This window comes from Castanea sativa, chromosome 8 (assembly GCF_040712315.1).
Source record: "Castanea sativa cultivar Marrone di Chiusa Pesio chromosome 8, ASM4071231v1".
In the NCBI taxonomy this organism is placed as follows: Eukaryota; Viridiplantae; Streptophyta; class Magnoliopsida; order Fagales; family Fagaceae; genus Castanea; species Castanea sativa.
Window position 1 is genome coordinate 22,556,074 of NC_134020.1, and position 14,812 is coordinate 22,570,885.

General features: G+C 33.8%; 1 protein-coding gene across 1 annotated transcript; it reads right to left on the bottom strand.

Moving 5' to 3' along the window:
• Positions 1–5,115: 5,115 nt before the first annotated feature.
• Positions 5,116–12,241, bottom strand: LOC142606859 (protein NRT1/ PTR FAMILY 2.6-like). The gene is made up of 4 exons (XM_075778219.1): positions 11,988–12,241; positions 11,673–11,890; positions 7,866–8,401; positions 5,116–6,172 (listed from the first exon to the last, which is right to left on the bottom strand). Exons 1-4 carry the CDS (start codon positions 12,061–12,063, stop codon positions 5,329–5,331), a joined length of 1,674 nt encoding a protein of 557 aa, XP_075634334.1. The 5' UTR covers positions 12,064–12,241; the 3' UTR covers positions 5,116–5,328.
• Between the last annotated feature and the right edge of the window lie 2,571 nt (positions 12,242–14,812).

Sequence of the window (14,812 nt, forward strand, 5' to 3'; positions counted from 1 at the left end):
TATGAAGTTGTTTTACGGAAAAATGTCATGCCTGTTTATACTGTTTAACATTTGGTTTAGGATTTGATTTTTTTTTTCTTTCAAGATTTGGTAATATTCATGATCTATTAGCTGATGCCCTGATGGGTTTCTACAATCAAGACCCCTTTCTTTTGTGTGTTAAAGAGAATTGGAAGATGGATCTTACTGAAGTTGTCGGAAGGGTTTGATTTTGAGGATTCCAGGGAGGCCAAGATGAAGTCATGGGAGTTATTGCTTCTTGGTTCATCATGGCATAATTGTTTCTGTTTGTGCATATATTACAGGAGAGGTTTTCATAAATTCTATGGAACACACCTAAACAGTTAAAATTAGAAAAGTTTGTACCGTGTACCATAAAATTCTCCAATTTAGGCTGCGGGTGAAAACATTTTCAGGAAATTATTTTACACCCTTTTGTGTGTTTGGTAGCTACAGAAAATTCGGTCAAATGGAAATTCAAATACACGTTAACTGTAAAATAACCATTTTCACCCGTAAAACCATTTCCATTCTTATTTTACCTTCAATGAATTGTCGGAAAATACACACCCAAAGAGAGAGAGTGAGAGAGAGCTCAAGCACACTCCACCTGAAGAACCCAAGCACATCCTTGCCGGTCAGATCACCGTCCTTTTTCAAACCCATCCTCGCCAGTGATGCCCAGAACCACCCCTCGACACACGGCCCCGCCATCACATGCAAGCCACTCTGCCGACCCATCCCTCATCCTCGTCTTCACTGACCCACCTCCATCGACCCATCCCTTGTTCGAACCAACCCATACCTTCAAATCAAGTTTTATGGATTGAAACCAGACACGAGAGAGAGAGAGCTTGAATGCAAAGTGAAACTGAAGAGAGAGTGAGCTTGAACCTGGGAGAATCTCATCGCCGCCACTGGCTCATAGTCGCCGCCTGAAGCTCGTTGTCACCACCAAACACAAATCAAAGCCTTGTCATCTTGTTCTCATCGCCTTTGAAGCTCGTCGTCAACGCCAAACACAGATTGGATCCTTGACCCGATTTCAACCTCTCTCAATCTACCACTCTCTTTCCCTCAATCTCTCACTCTTTCTTCCTCCCCCTCTCTGTTTGACCGAGTTTGAAAGTTTAATGGTTTTATTTTGATTTTTGTTTCTTTAAAAAGTTTATATCTTGCAATTTTCTATTATAAATTTGTTTGGAAGCTAAGAAAATGTGATAAACAAGTAAAAAATTTGTATTTTTCAGAATGTTACCAAACACTTGAAAATATTTTCTAATACAATTTTCAAAATGCAACCAAACACTAAAAAAATATTTTCATTTCCGAAAAATATTTTCACCTACAATTATTTTACGCTCGGAAATTCATTTCCATGGAGCCAAATGTAGCCTTACATACAGTAAACACGCATGTTCTCAACTGTCACGGCCTAGGATATTGATAAAAACAAGTGAATGTTCCTTTCAATTTCAGTGTTTCGTTGTTTTTTTTTTTCCCCTACCAGCAACCTATCCGTAGAGGTGGAACCACGGTGGAGGAGAAAGAGATAGTGAACACTTTTTTTGGGTTTAAAGATAGGTATAAATTATAATAAATGAAGGATAATTAATAAGATCTTAATCAAAATATTAGCATTAATGAGAGTCTTTTTTGACTATTGGAGTTAATTGTTGGGTCTTGTGATTAAGTTATCTACTGAAAAGAGCCCAGGGATAAGAGTTTATCTTAGATTGTAAAAGTTTGATTCTATTCGTGAATTTCTTGTTGGGATAAGGGTACTCCAGTGATGATCTTTCATTTCGTCACCAATTCGGGTTCATGCGTATTAATTTATTTATTGCCTTATTGGCGACTTACTGGCTTGTGACATTTAACAAGTTAAAACCTTGATTACAAAACTAGTAATTAACATAAGTTGATTAATTGAGATACATAATCAATTTAGGAGACAAAACAGTCATTTTCAATACTCAATGCATAAGATATTTTCTATTACTTTAGTTCAATCAAAGCCACGTCCACTAGAGAGCGATCCCAATTAGTATCCCATTGCGGATGCCTTGCGTCGCAGTGACATAAGAAATTCTTGAAAGTATAATGCTAGTTGGAAAATGAAATATTTCTACCATACCAACCAAAATTGAATGGTTTAAACATCCTTCACAATGAAATTGAATGGTTTAAACAAAATTTCATCATGAAGCAATGAAATGAGTTCTTGCTTTGAAAATGTTGATAGAACTTACTCTACGTTGTTTCATTGTATTATGTTTTCAATTGTTTGATGTGATAAAAAAATTTTCAAGCACAAATAATCAAGACCGATGCTTCCTAACTACCGGAGTGACAGTCCCAACTCCCATTCACCTGGTGACCCAACTAATAGCTAGGGAGAAAGTTACTGTGTTTATGTAAAATATTTTGTTAATTTTTTTTTATTAATAAAATTTTACAAATGATATTTTGGTCAAAAATTTTTTTTTGGATCTGACCAAATTTTACGATAAAACAAATACAATAAATTCGGACCACCTATATGCTACTACAAGTGCACACAACTATACCACACCACCTATTTGACTGTTTATTCTATCCAAAACGCAATCATTACCGTGGCTAAATGTTCGTACCACTATCCATTAATGTGGTCACCTCTCATAATTTTTTGCACTGTCCCCTGAAATCTAAAACTAAAAGATCAGGACTCAAATTTCGTATTTTGGAAAGAAAAAAAAGAAAAAAGAAAAAAAGGAAAGATCAAGACTAAAGTAGTTGAAAGTGGAGGGTAGAAGAACTACAGCCTACAGGAAAAGCTTTTTCAATTGATTTTTTTTTTTTTTTTTGAGATCAAGCTTTTTCAATTGATTATGGTAACACGAGAGGTCCCATTTTAATAGCCAAGCTTTTTCAAATTCCACGATCAGAAATTTAGTAACTTTAGGAACATACTTTTACCATACCACTATTCATAGCTATTTTATGTGTTTGATTGTCATTAATCATTTATTATTTTCACATGAAACATAATTTTTCGCCATCATTCATTGCTTACCATGTTAAAATTGTGGCCAAAAAAAAAAAAAAAACATTATCTTATAAATTTTTTCTCAAAAGTTAACCTTGTGGATTTTTTTTTTTTGGGTGGGGCCTTCAAAATTTATATTTAATTATTAACTTTTTTTTTAAGAGAGTTTCAATTTATAGCATTCTACTCTTGATAATAACTCTTCAAGTAGACTTAACCACTCGCTTTGGACAAATATTCTAACCCTTAGAGCAATATAATGCAAATTGTCCTATGCTGTATTCTTATAAACTGTCAAAAAATCATATCATTGAGGATTTTTTTTTTTAATTATAAAACATTAAGACCCAAAGATACAAGTCAAGGGTTCTTTATTGGAGCAGCATTTATGCTTTTAACATCAAACCCTGACTGGCTTAGGATCAAAGTTGTAAGGTTACTTGTACATCACATATTATTTACTTATATATAAAATAGACCCGTATACTTTATTACATGCAATTCAATATATAGTCTTTCAAACTTTAACAAAACACCTGAATCAGATATAAAAACATACATTTTATTGCCTACTGTGGTTTTCTAAAACTAGGAAATATGGCATGATTATCAATATATTGTATTATAATGTTCCAGTCTACCTCCTAATCATTTTCGTGCTAGAATAAAACAAAAAGGAAGCCGCGGGTTCAAGAATTCGAAACATACCAAGTTCGACCGATTGAGAAGAAGGCTCAACCAATCGAGATGCAAATTTTTCAGATTTTAATTCTGGCCCAACTGCTCATTAATTCCATTAAGTGATTAGAGTTTTAGATCTATTTCGCATAATATTTAAAGGAAACCCTAAGGCACATTTTGTTATAACTTTAGTAGTGTGTTCTTTTGAAATCTAAAAAGTACTATGCCTTATTCTTTCAAAGTCATTGCCGGAATTCCATTTACACATTATGAGAACCAGTAAATCTGAAATTGTTACAACAAGATCATACATAGCTGATGACCTGAAACCTTTGAGTGAAATTTCAGAGTCACAAACATGGATGTTTGTGTGCGACAAATTCAGATAGAAAAGTCTGTGGATTCGGAGCTGCACTTGATCGTGTAAGTAAGTACTACAAAAAGTATCTTTAGATTTAGAGTTTAAATCTATTGTAAAACTTTCATTCTATCATAGTAAATTTTTTACCTTCAGGGTAAATTAGGTTAAATCCTCCTCGGGTTTTAATCTTAAAACTGGACGGTTTTATTAGTATTTCTAGGTCATCATATTACTGTCTTATTTACTTTTTCGCCCTTAGTGATATGATTGTTTGTGTTTAATCTAGTTCTGAATAATAAATGTTAGTATCAACTTGGTTAGTTAATTAGATTAAACAATTTGAGTGTACAATGGTTTAAACAAACAAACAGAATCGAATAGTAAATAACATCCGCCACAGCCACAACCACAACCACATTCTACTCTTTTTTTATCATTTTTTTTTTAACATCCGATTGACACGAAATTTGGTATATGTGTTAAGAATATAAAAAATGTATAATTTAATAATTAGATTTTCAAAATATATAATTATATTAATTTTTTAGTGGCCACCAAGTTTGTAGTCAAATTTTGGCCTAATGTTAAATATATATATATTTGCAAATTATGAAAGAGGGAGAGAGGGGGTGGGGGGTGAATAAGAGACAGAGAGATGTCATCCACTATTGACATTGTAGTCACTTGGTACCATTGATTGTAAATTATCCACTCATCAAGAACGTGATGGAACAGTTACTAAAGTTACTTTGGCAATTATGGTGCAGACATCAAATATGATGTTTATTCCGTTGGACCTACTCAAAAAAGTAGATGTGGAGTGCCCAACTCCTACGTGATGAAAGTAATTTGCTGGTTCAGAATCCACATTTCAATCAAGAATTTTTTAGATGTGGGCTGATTCGGACAAATACTTCCACCGCCCGCCCCCGCGCGCGCGGGGTGGTTCTTATTACCTTTTCATTTATTAAATTGCTTCTTCTTCTTTTTTCCTTGTAAAATGATAAAATACAAACATCAATATAGTCTCTTTTATAGTTCACAATAAAATCGCACATACAGTGACCATAAAATTAGAAATATTGCCGACATAATAAATTGTGTTATCATTTCACCTTGGTCTAGCACCAATTCTACTTTTATTATACACCAATTATAATAGTCCATATCAACAATTGTGAAAATATTAAACATGTACCCTAAGCCTATTAATAGAGAAATACAAGTGAGCTTCTTGCATTGTTCACCATGAGCATCACCTATTAGTGCCAGAATTACTATCTTCTTCTTCCTTTTCAACATTTTGATACTTGTATAAAAAAGCGCACACCAAGTAATAACCAAAGTTAAGTACTCCCACCACAACTAACAACCAATACACATTATCTAGCCTCCCATTATTTATATTATTTGGTAACCATCCAGTAACTCTTCGGACAAGATCAATCAAAGCCGTGCTCAAATAATAGGCAATCCCTATAATCATTGCAATCATTGCAGTTGATGTACTTCTAAGTTCCATAGGAAATTCTTGATAATATAATGCAATTTGTCCTGGGAAATGAAATGCTTCTCCAATGCCAACCAAAATTAATTGTGGAAATAGCCACAAGGCCAACATGGGCACTATGGCCCCAGGCTGGCCTTGGAGATGGTGGGCTTGGGCTATTTTGAGTCGCTTCGATTCCACTAGTGCTGAAATTGCCATACTTAGAATGTTTAGCACATGTCCTAATCCTATTCGTTGGAGGGATGTGGGAGACCTACGAGTTAGCTTCTGCCACAAAGGACATAGAAAGTGATCAATAATTGCAAGAAATACAGATGTGGAGATCATGCATAAAACTAGGATAGACCCAGCAGGGATTTGAAAATGAGGCCCAAGGTGGCGATCCATGGTTAAAGCTTGGAGTATTGTCAAACTGCCTTGGACTCCTATTGGGGTACTTAAGAATATACCTGATAACCATAAAGGGAAAATCCTAATAAGGGTTTTGAGATCTTCTACTTGTTGTATTGTGCATATCCTCCAAGGTTTCGCAATTGAACCATCCGATCCAACATCTCCTTCTGTTTTAAATGCTGCACGATTGAGGAACCTGCATTAAGAGTGTGTGTTTAGCTTTTGTTTGTCAAATAAAGTATTGGCTTATAATGTTTATCATACTATTCTTATGTCAAAATGAATCATGAAACTTGAGAATTAAAATGATCTCCATATGATTTTGGTTGCATATTTCAAAACGTTAATGGCCATCATCTATGTTCTTTTTTCCATTAGAGCTTATGTGTTAAGTTGATTTCTGGGAGTAACCTCAAAGGTAAGTTGATTTGGTAAACTGAACTTAGAACAACCTTCTACTAGCTAGAGACTAATGTGAAAAATAGGCATTTCGATTTTCTCCAAGAACTTACCCGTATATACCCCAGACAACCCCCTTTAAAGAAGGTGTGATTAGTCAATATTTTAAGTAAGAAAATTTTATTCAAATTCAATTCTTTGTAGTGCTCAAACCACCACCACCATAAGCAGCAGTTCTATCATGTTGACCACGGATTGTGGAGTTCCAATGTATTAGTGTTCCACAATGACATAGGCATGAATGAAGATAAGCAGAAGCTATATGTTGCATCCAGAATGTTGCTATATATACCAGATAATTAAGTGGTTAAGGGAGGGTGACTACGAAGCTAGAATCATCTTTTTTTAGTTAGTCATGTAAACAACAAGACTGATTGTGATGATGATGCGGCAAAACACTTCTTGTGAATCTAAAAACCAAATGAAAAAGATAATTAAAATCATCAGGCAATAGCGCCAAAAACTTCACTTGGTACAAACCCTTGGCACACAGACATCACATCAAGATCTCCTTTTCAACGTGTGTTTGATCTACTTATGCTTATGATGACCTAATATGTCTTTAAATACGTTCTAGAACCCTAGTGCTTGGATCTCTAGTTCTCTATTCATCATGAACCGCAAACATAGAAAATATTTTGCCCGAGGCTTGACCAGTCAACTGGAATTGAGCTTTAATAAAGCTCAATTGGTTCAACGGCAATCAAGACCAGAGTCTTGACAGCTTTATAAGTAGTTTCTTGTGCCTTCAATGTAGTTCTTCTACCATTAATCTAGACACTAAAACTTGTACAACTCAATTAGTCAATTACATGTGAACAAGGTTTTAGAAACGGGTTTGCTAGCACAAAGTACATTTGACCCTAACAATATATATATATATATATAGGGTTTAGAAAATTTGCCGAAGAGAGTGAATTAGAAAAGCGGGCAAATTAAAGTAGAAAACTGATCTTTTAGATAAAATGTGGCTAGTTGAATGAGAATGCTGTAATATCCCATTATGTGCCATACTAGATGGACATAGTGCATTGGCATGTGCTTAAATGCAAATTCATCGGAAGTATGAGTTCTTTGATGAGCTCGAAAAGCATGATCTCTAAGAGTCTAACGGTAATTCAAAATGTATGTCCATAAAAATTTGTTGGGAATATTTGGATGCAAGTATAAAATAATAATGGTAACCAAAAAAGAAAAAGTACGATAATTATTTTCAATTTCAAAAGTGAATAATTTAATTTCCATAAGCAACAGTAATCATGCTGTTCAATACTAAGGACACAAACTTCAATTTCTTACCCTAGAACGTTGGCTAAAATTTCATTCAAAGTTCTAAAGATTGGCACCTGGAAAGTAATTGTAGCAGTTATCTGTAAAATCATGATTGTATAGAGACCAAGTTTACAAATATTAATAACTCAACTTCGTACCTGAAGCTCATTTTAGGTATTGTAACTGTTTCTGTGATTCCATCGTGCTTGTAGTAGTAATCCTCGATGTTGGATGAGAGTTTAATCTTCCATTTTTGAATAGTGGCAACAATAACACGAACTATACTTGTGAATGGGCTCCCTTGTGGCTTATCATAAAGGTAGAAGCGGTTTCCCAATAAAAGAAAGGCCAAGCCAATGAAGTTAGTAATTGCACATATGCCAAATCCCACTCTCCAACTTACATTATCCTCAATGTAGACAATAGCTGTGTTGCTTACCGCAGAGGCAAAATAGAAAGTAAAGAAATACCAGTTGAAGAAAATTTCTCTATCCTTTGGCTTATCAAATTGGTTTGCTCCCATTGTTGCAATAGTAAATCGTGTACCTCCCAACCCAAAACTTGCCATAGCTAAACCAGTGTATAGGACTGCATATTGGACATTCGAGGGTGGTGTGCACAAGCTTGATCCATTATTACATGACTGAGGTCTCAGGGGATCAAGTATTACAGTCAAGGTTATGAGAATTATGCCCTGCAAAGGTAAATAGTCTGGATTATAAGAATGCTACTTATGGCACCTGTTCAAGTTGTAGCTTTAGTATTGCCTTAGAGCATCCGCACTGGGCATTGTAAATGTCAATGCCAAGCCCATTTTACCATTTTCACCCAAAAAAGTGGCTTCATCTAGATTTCTAAAATGCTACAATTGTAAAAAAATTTACAATGTTACCACAGTGTCATTCTACATAGTGCTACAGTGCCATTCTACATGTAGAATGGCACTGTAGCACTATTGTATAAATTTTTTAATCACTTTTATTCTCTTTCTTTGTCCTTTGTCTTCTCTTTCTCTTTTCTCTGGGGCTGAGACGTCTTCTTTCTTTCTCAACTCTTTCTTTGTTTTCTCATCTACCCTCTCTCACTCTCTGACTCGTTGTTGGCCGAAGCAAGGTCCGACAAAGGCGTGGCGGTGATGGTGTGGCAGTGATGGTGTTTCTCATGGTGGCGATGGCGTGGGTTTCAAATCGGTGATAGCGTATTTTCGACGATGGCCTGGGTTTCAAATCGGCAGCGTGGGTTTCTGATCAGTGGCTTGGGTTTGCTGATTGGTGGCTTGGGGTTGCTGATCAGTGGCTTGTGGAGATCGGCGAGTTGGCGTGGTGGGTTTGAAGTGATTTCCTCGATCGTGGGTTTGAAGTGGTTTTTTCTATTAGTGTGTTTCTGGCAATTTCTTGTGTTTCTTGGCAATTTTTTTTTTGCAACTTCCTTGATCGGTGGTGGTGGTTTTTGGCAATTTTTTGTGTTTCTATTCCTCTTGGTGGTTGTTGTTGTTGGTGGTGAGTTTGGTTGTGGTGGTGGTTGCTGGCCGGTGGCGTGGTAGTGGCAAGGTGGGTTTTTGGGTTTTTCTTTTTTGGAACAAGGTTTCTGGGTTTTTCTTAGAGTACATTTTGTTGGTTATATATTTTAATGTGTAAATATATTATTTTAATGAGTAGAATAGGAAAATAAAAGTTAGGATGGTGAGAGTATTGAAAAATTGTATTGTATAATTGATAAAGTAACTTTTTGAGATGGTAAAATAGGATGAGATAAAATTCCTGACTGCGGATGCCCTTAGAATAGTAGAGGACAGAACCACAAAAAAATGCTAATTATCCGTTTGGCTAAGATGTATTAAAATCATACTTCCGCATTTGGTAAAATCTTTTAAAAAATGTTGTTTTTGTCAAGTACGCGTTTGGATAACAATGGTATAAAACCATTGTTGGGTGCAAATTACCAAAAAGAGCTTAACTATGTTGTTAGGTTATCCTATCATTTTTAATGCAATAAAACATTAAAATGCAACAACAACAATAATAATAATTCACAAAGAATTTTGAGAAATGTTATAGTCACGATAAAATCTCACATCATCTTGTAATAAATGAAAAACACCTCATGTCAACAAAAAAAATAAAGGAGCTCATTTATAATTGGACTTTTTGTATGAGGTTTTTGTCTCACAAGACCAATAATTATGATGACTACTTAAGTTAATACTCTAACTAGGACTTGGTCAAAATATCTTGATCAAATCATGTCACCGACAGAATAATATATACTTAATTCAGCAAAAAAAAAATAGAATAATATACTTAAAAATCTAGATTCTAATAATAATTATCTCAAGTACCTGCCGCCCTGCTTTTCAACTTTTTTTAACTAAAACAAAAAAGAAAAAGTTTTCAACTTTAGTCATTCACTACGCAACTGGCTACTTCTAGAAGAATCACTCTACGTGTACTTTTGAAATACCATAAATATATATTTTTTCTTCTTACATAAATGGTGAGTCTTACTAATTAAATTCATGATAAAACTCACTATTTATGTGAGAAGGACTACACATTTATGGTATTCCAAAAGTACCTAATAATTTTCTCCTAAAAAAACCTAGATACTTGCTTATTGTCTTCACGGTCACTATTCACTACTAGAGGTGGCAATTCGTGTTCGCGTGTCGGGTTCGTGTCGTTTCAAGTCATGAGTATTCGACTACATAGGTCAACACTAACCCGACATGTTTATTAAACGGGTCAAGATTCCTCAACCCTAACACGACCCATTTATTTAACGGGTCAGTCGTGTCGACCTGTTTATCAGATTTTATCAAAATAAAAAATAAAAATTAATGAAAAAACAAACAAATAAATATTTTTAATATAAAATTCAAAACTAACGAAAGAATCGCATCACAAATAATCATTCAAAATTAAAGCATATCCCAATATCACAAATAATCAATCACAATATGTCAAAGAATATAAATCACAACAACTAATAAGTTCATATACCTAGAGTTTGAAGGGTATATTGGTAAAATATCATTTAATTAAACGGGTCAGACGAGTCAAACGGGTTCTATGTGTTCAACACTAACCCAACCCATTTATTAAACGGGTTAACCGTGTCAACCCGAATATGACACGAACCCGTTAAGCCTCAACTCATAACCTGCTAATTTCGTGTCGTGTCGTGTCGGGTTCGCGGGTCGTGTCAAATTTTGCCACCCCTATTCACTACCCACTAATCACCAACCAACTTTGCTATTATTGCCACTACCACCACTTCCACAACCACCAGTAAGGCTCACTATGCTTATATAAAACAAGAATTTATTATTGTGTGCTCTTAAGGTATACATTAATAAACTATTTTATTAAACTTTTTATAGAAAAATAAAAAAATAATCAACTGTTTAAACATTTTTTTAATATCTCATAAAAATATTCTCAAAATGGATAATTAATGTATAAGTCATATGCTAATCGGACCCAAACAAAATATTAATAACTTTCCCATGCGAGCCAAACAAAATAATATTTTTAATTGGGAGTCTTTTTCCAGAGATGTAGTTCAACACACACTGTTATCATAAAATTAAAAAAAATTAAAAAAAGAAAAAAAGAAAAAAGAGTCACACACACCCACATAAAAATAATATATAAAAAAAGTTTGTGTTCTTCCATATTGTTTGTGGAAGGTGAGAGAGTGTTTTCTTTCCGATAGAAAAGGTTTAATCTCTTCCTGATTAGCTTGGAAAAGATATATAGGATGATTAATTGCTACATCTAGCCAAAAATGAACTCATCTATCAAAGAAACCATCTGCTTGCAAACACTCATAAAGAACATAATAAGCTGAGTTCGTTACAGTCGAGAGAATCTATCAATTGCAACAGAGTGTAGCAAGCATAGCAACAGTCACACACACAACAGAAATGCATCTTGCAGCAAGTTGCAACAGAGTAAGAGTATTACCAGCAAAGAGATAGAGGCAGAAATTGCGGCAACAGCGAAAGAACCAAGGAAAGAGTCAGCAACTATTGCTCCAATGATTGGAAAAAAATTGGTGGAACCATTCGCTATGTTATAAATCTGAGCTGCGTTTATGCTTTTCACATTGAACACCTGAATCAGAAAAACGATCAGGTTTGCCAACCATCCTACGCCTCCAAGTGTGAAGCCCGCCGCCGCTCCTGGTTGACATAAATAGAAATAAGACACATATTGGTCCAACACATTCTGTGCATGTATGTGTGTGTGTGTGTGTTTTAGAGAGAGAGAGAGAGAGACCAGTGATGAAGGGGAAGGTGATCCAACCACCACGTTTGGCACCGGAGCTCGATCTTTGGACTTCTCTACCTTCCATATTGCAGGTCAACTAGTGCTAATTCCAAGTGAGATGGAAGCTTTTTGCTTCTTGTTATATGCTAATCAAGTCGTATGATTTGTCAGATTCCTGTGGTATCTTCACTCCTTGTCAGAGAAAATATTATGATTAGTCCATTCTTGGCCTACCGTTGTTGTATATGAATTTAAAAAGTGAATAAATGTGTACGCCAAAAGACAAAATCTATTACATATTACTATATAGTTTTTTTTTTTTTGGGTGAATACATATTACTAAATAGTCAAACTCCCGATTTATAAAATAATCTGTCTTACACCAAAAGATGCTCACAAAACTGTGGATATCCTTTATTTCTTTTTTAATGAATAGATATAGTCCTAAACGTGTACATAAAAAGATACTTGTAAATTGAGTTATAAGGTTTTTACCACTGTTAATTGTCTGCACATATTGATGGTTATTTATCCATTCTCTAAGAACGCATTAGAATATTTACTGAAGTTTGTCAATCATGGTGCAGTCATCAGATATGTCAATTGGATCCAATTATTGACGTTGATTAATTCAATTAATGGACCTGATTGAGAGTAAATTATAGTGGTAGCTGTTGAGATTTTTTAGAATTTAGATTTATTTGGGATTCGTTTATTTTGTTGAAATTGAAAACTTTCTATTAAAAAAACGGTAGATAAATGTTAAAATTAGCTGAAATAGTACAATAAGACCCATAAATAGTACCAAAAAGTGCAATGAGACTCATGAATAGTAGCAAAAATAAGCTGAATAATAAAATAAGCTGAATAATAAAATAAGTTGGCTTTTTAAGCTGGAGTCAAACGCACACTTAATTGAATTTTTTACAAGTTACTCCCTTTCCTTACTTTATGAAGTAATTTCCTATCATTTTCTTATGTAACCAAAGAACCTTAAAAAAACTATCTAAAATTTTTTTTTTTTTAGAATAGGTTGTTTATTAGGCAAGACACTAATTAGTGTTTAATGTGAATAAAAATTGAACTCTGAATCTCTTATTCAAAGATAAAAACCTTTATTAAAAAAGTTAAGCTAACTGAATAAAGGTCTCATATGTAGATAATTAATCATGAATCTATAAGTTGGGAATTTCCTTCCTATGCATGGTGCTAAACCAACAATATTTGCATCTCTCTTTCTCTACTTAATGTTAAAACTCAGACATTTTTATCTCTTTTCACTCCTGGGTCCTAGTTCCTAAATTTTATTTTTATCTTTTTTGTCCAGTGTATGGTGTTGACTTTACATCTTAATTTCTCAAAAGCATGTTTTGTTCATCTTGCGTCATATTATGTTTAAGATAATGGCTTGCACCAATTGCCCTCATCTCTAGTGGCACCTCTAGGAATTGTTCCTAAGGTGATGGATAAGAAACCTAAATAATACAAAATCTATAAAAAGAAAACTTGAATATTGGCATTATAGAAATAAAAGCCTGCAAATGCATGAAATTTTATAATTTCATTCTACTAAAAAAAATGAAAAAGCAAATAAGGACTAATGAAAGACAAAGTGGGAACTAAAAATGCTAAAATAAAAATAATAAAGTGGGAGAGAGACTGAAATGATGATAGAAAGAGAAAAGTGGAGAGAGAGAGAGAGAGAGAGAGAGAGAGAGAGAGAGAGAGAGAGAATGGATACGATATTTGTTACAATTACAAGTCGAGCTATTGAAGAGAGTAAAGTTAGTGTGATTGCAAAGCCGAGGAGAGCAAAGATATTGGCACTGCCGAGGAGAGCTCACGGCAATAATATCTCCCTTAATACAATTATTAAGGAAAAATGAAATTAGAGATTATTTTTATGGAATGGTTTGAATGAGTTGCAAATTTAAATGATTAAATGTTTTGATTTTTTTTTTTTTTTGAATGGCCTTTTTTTGAATATTTTGTTTAGTTGTTATTGTTTGGCATAATCATGTTGTTGCTTAGGCTATTTTTTTTTTTTTTATGTTATTTGAGCTAATTTTTAGAGCTATACGAGGGATACAACATATTGCCACAACAATTGAGGTATTAGTCTCTCATAGGTCAAAATAAATAATAATAATAATAATAATAATAATAATAATAATAATAATAATATATTAGACTGGGACGATCACAATTAAAAACAATGGTGTTGTGAAAGTATTTTGAGATTTTGTTGTATTCACAAAATTTCTCTAATTTTTTTTGTTGTTATATGGGCTCCTTTTTTTTAAGAGGTTAAGAATAATGTTTGGGGAATCAAAAAAAATTTTTTAAACCAAAATTATTTGGATTCTCAAGTCATGGTATTTAATTTTTTTAGGGGAACAAAACATGTTAGTTAAAAAAAAAATTATGTATATAAAAAAAAATTTATAAGTGTAATTTTTTTTTTTTTGCAAGTCAGCTCCCTAGTTTACATGCAAAGCTACCACTACTCATCTCAACTTAGCGGATGACAAGACTAATAATTTTATTAAAATTGATAAATTATCATTTTTTTCAAATTGTCAAAATGTTAAGAATGGTGAATTTTATCATTTGATTAATATTCTAACACTAATGTTGATAATCTTCTCTACCACGATTAAGTATCTGATGATGCTCAAAATTGTCAGTAGGTCTATCGCCCAAATTTGTAGTCTTCAGTGAAAAGTGAATAGTAGTGAACTTGCAAAAAACAGAAACACCTTCAAAAAGCACCAGTGTGGTACAGGCCCTTTGAAGGTCAAGTTAGAAACCGATAGTGAATTTTTTGGAGAGGA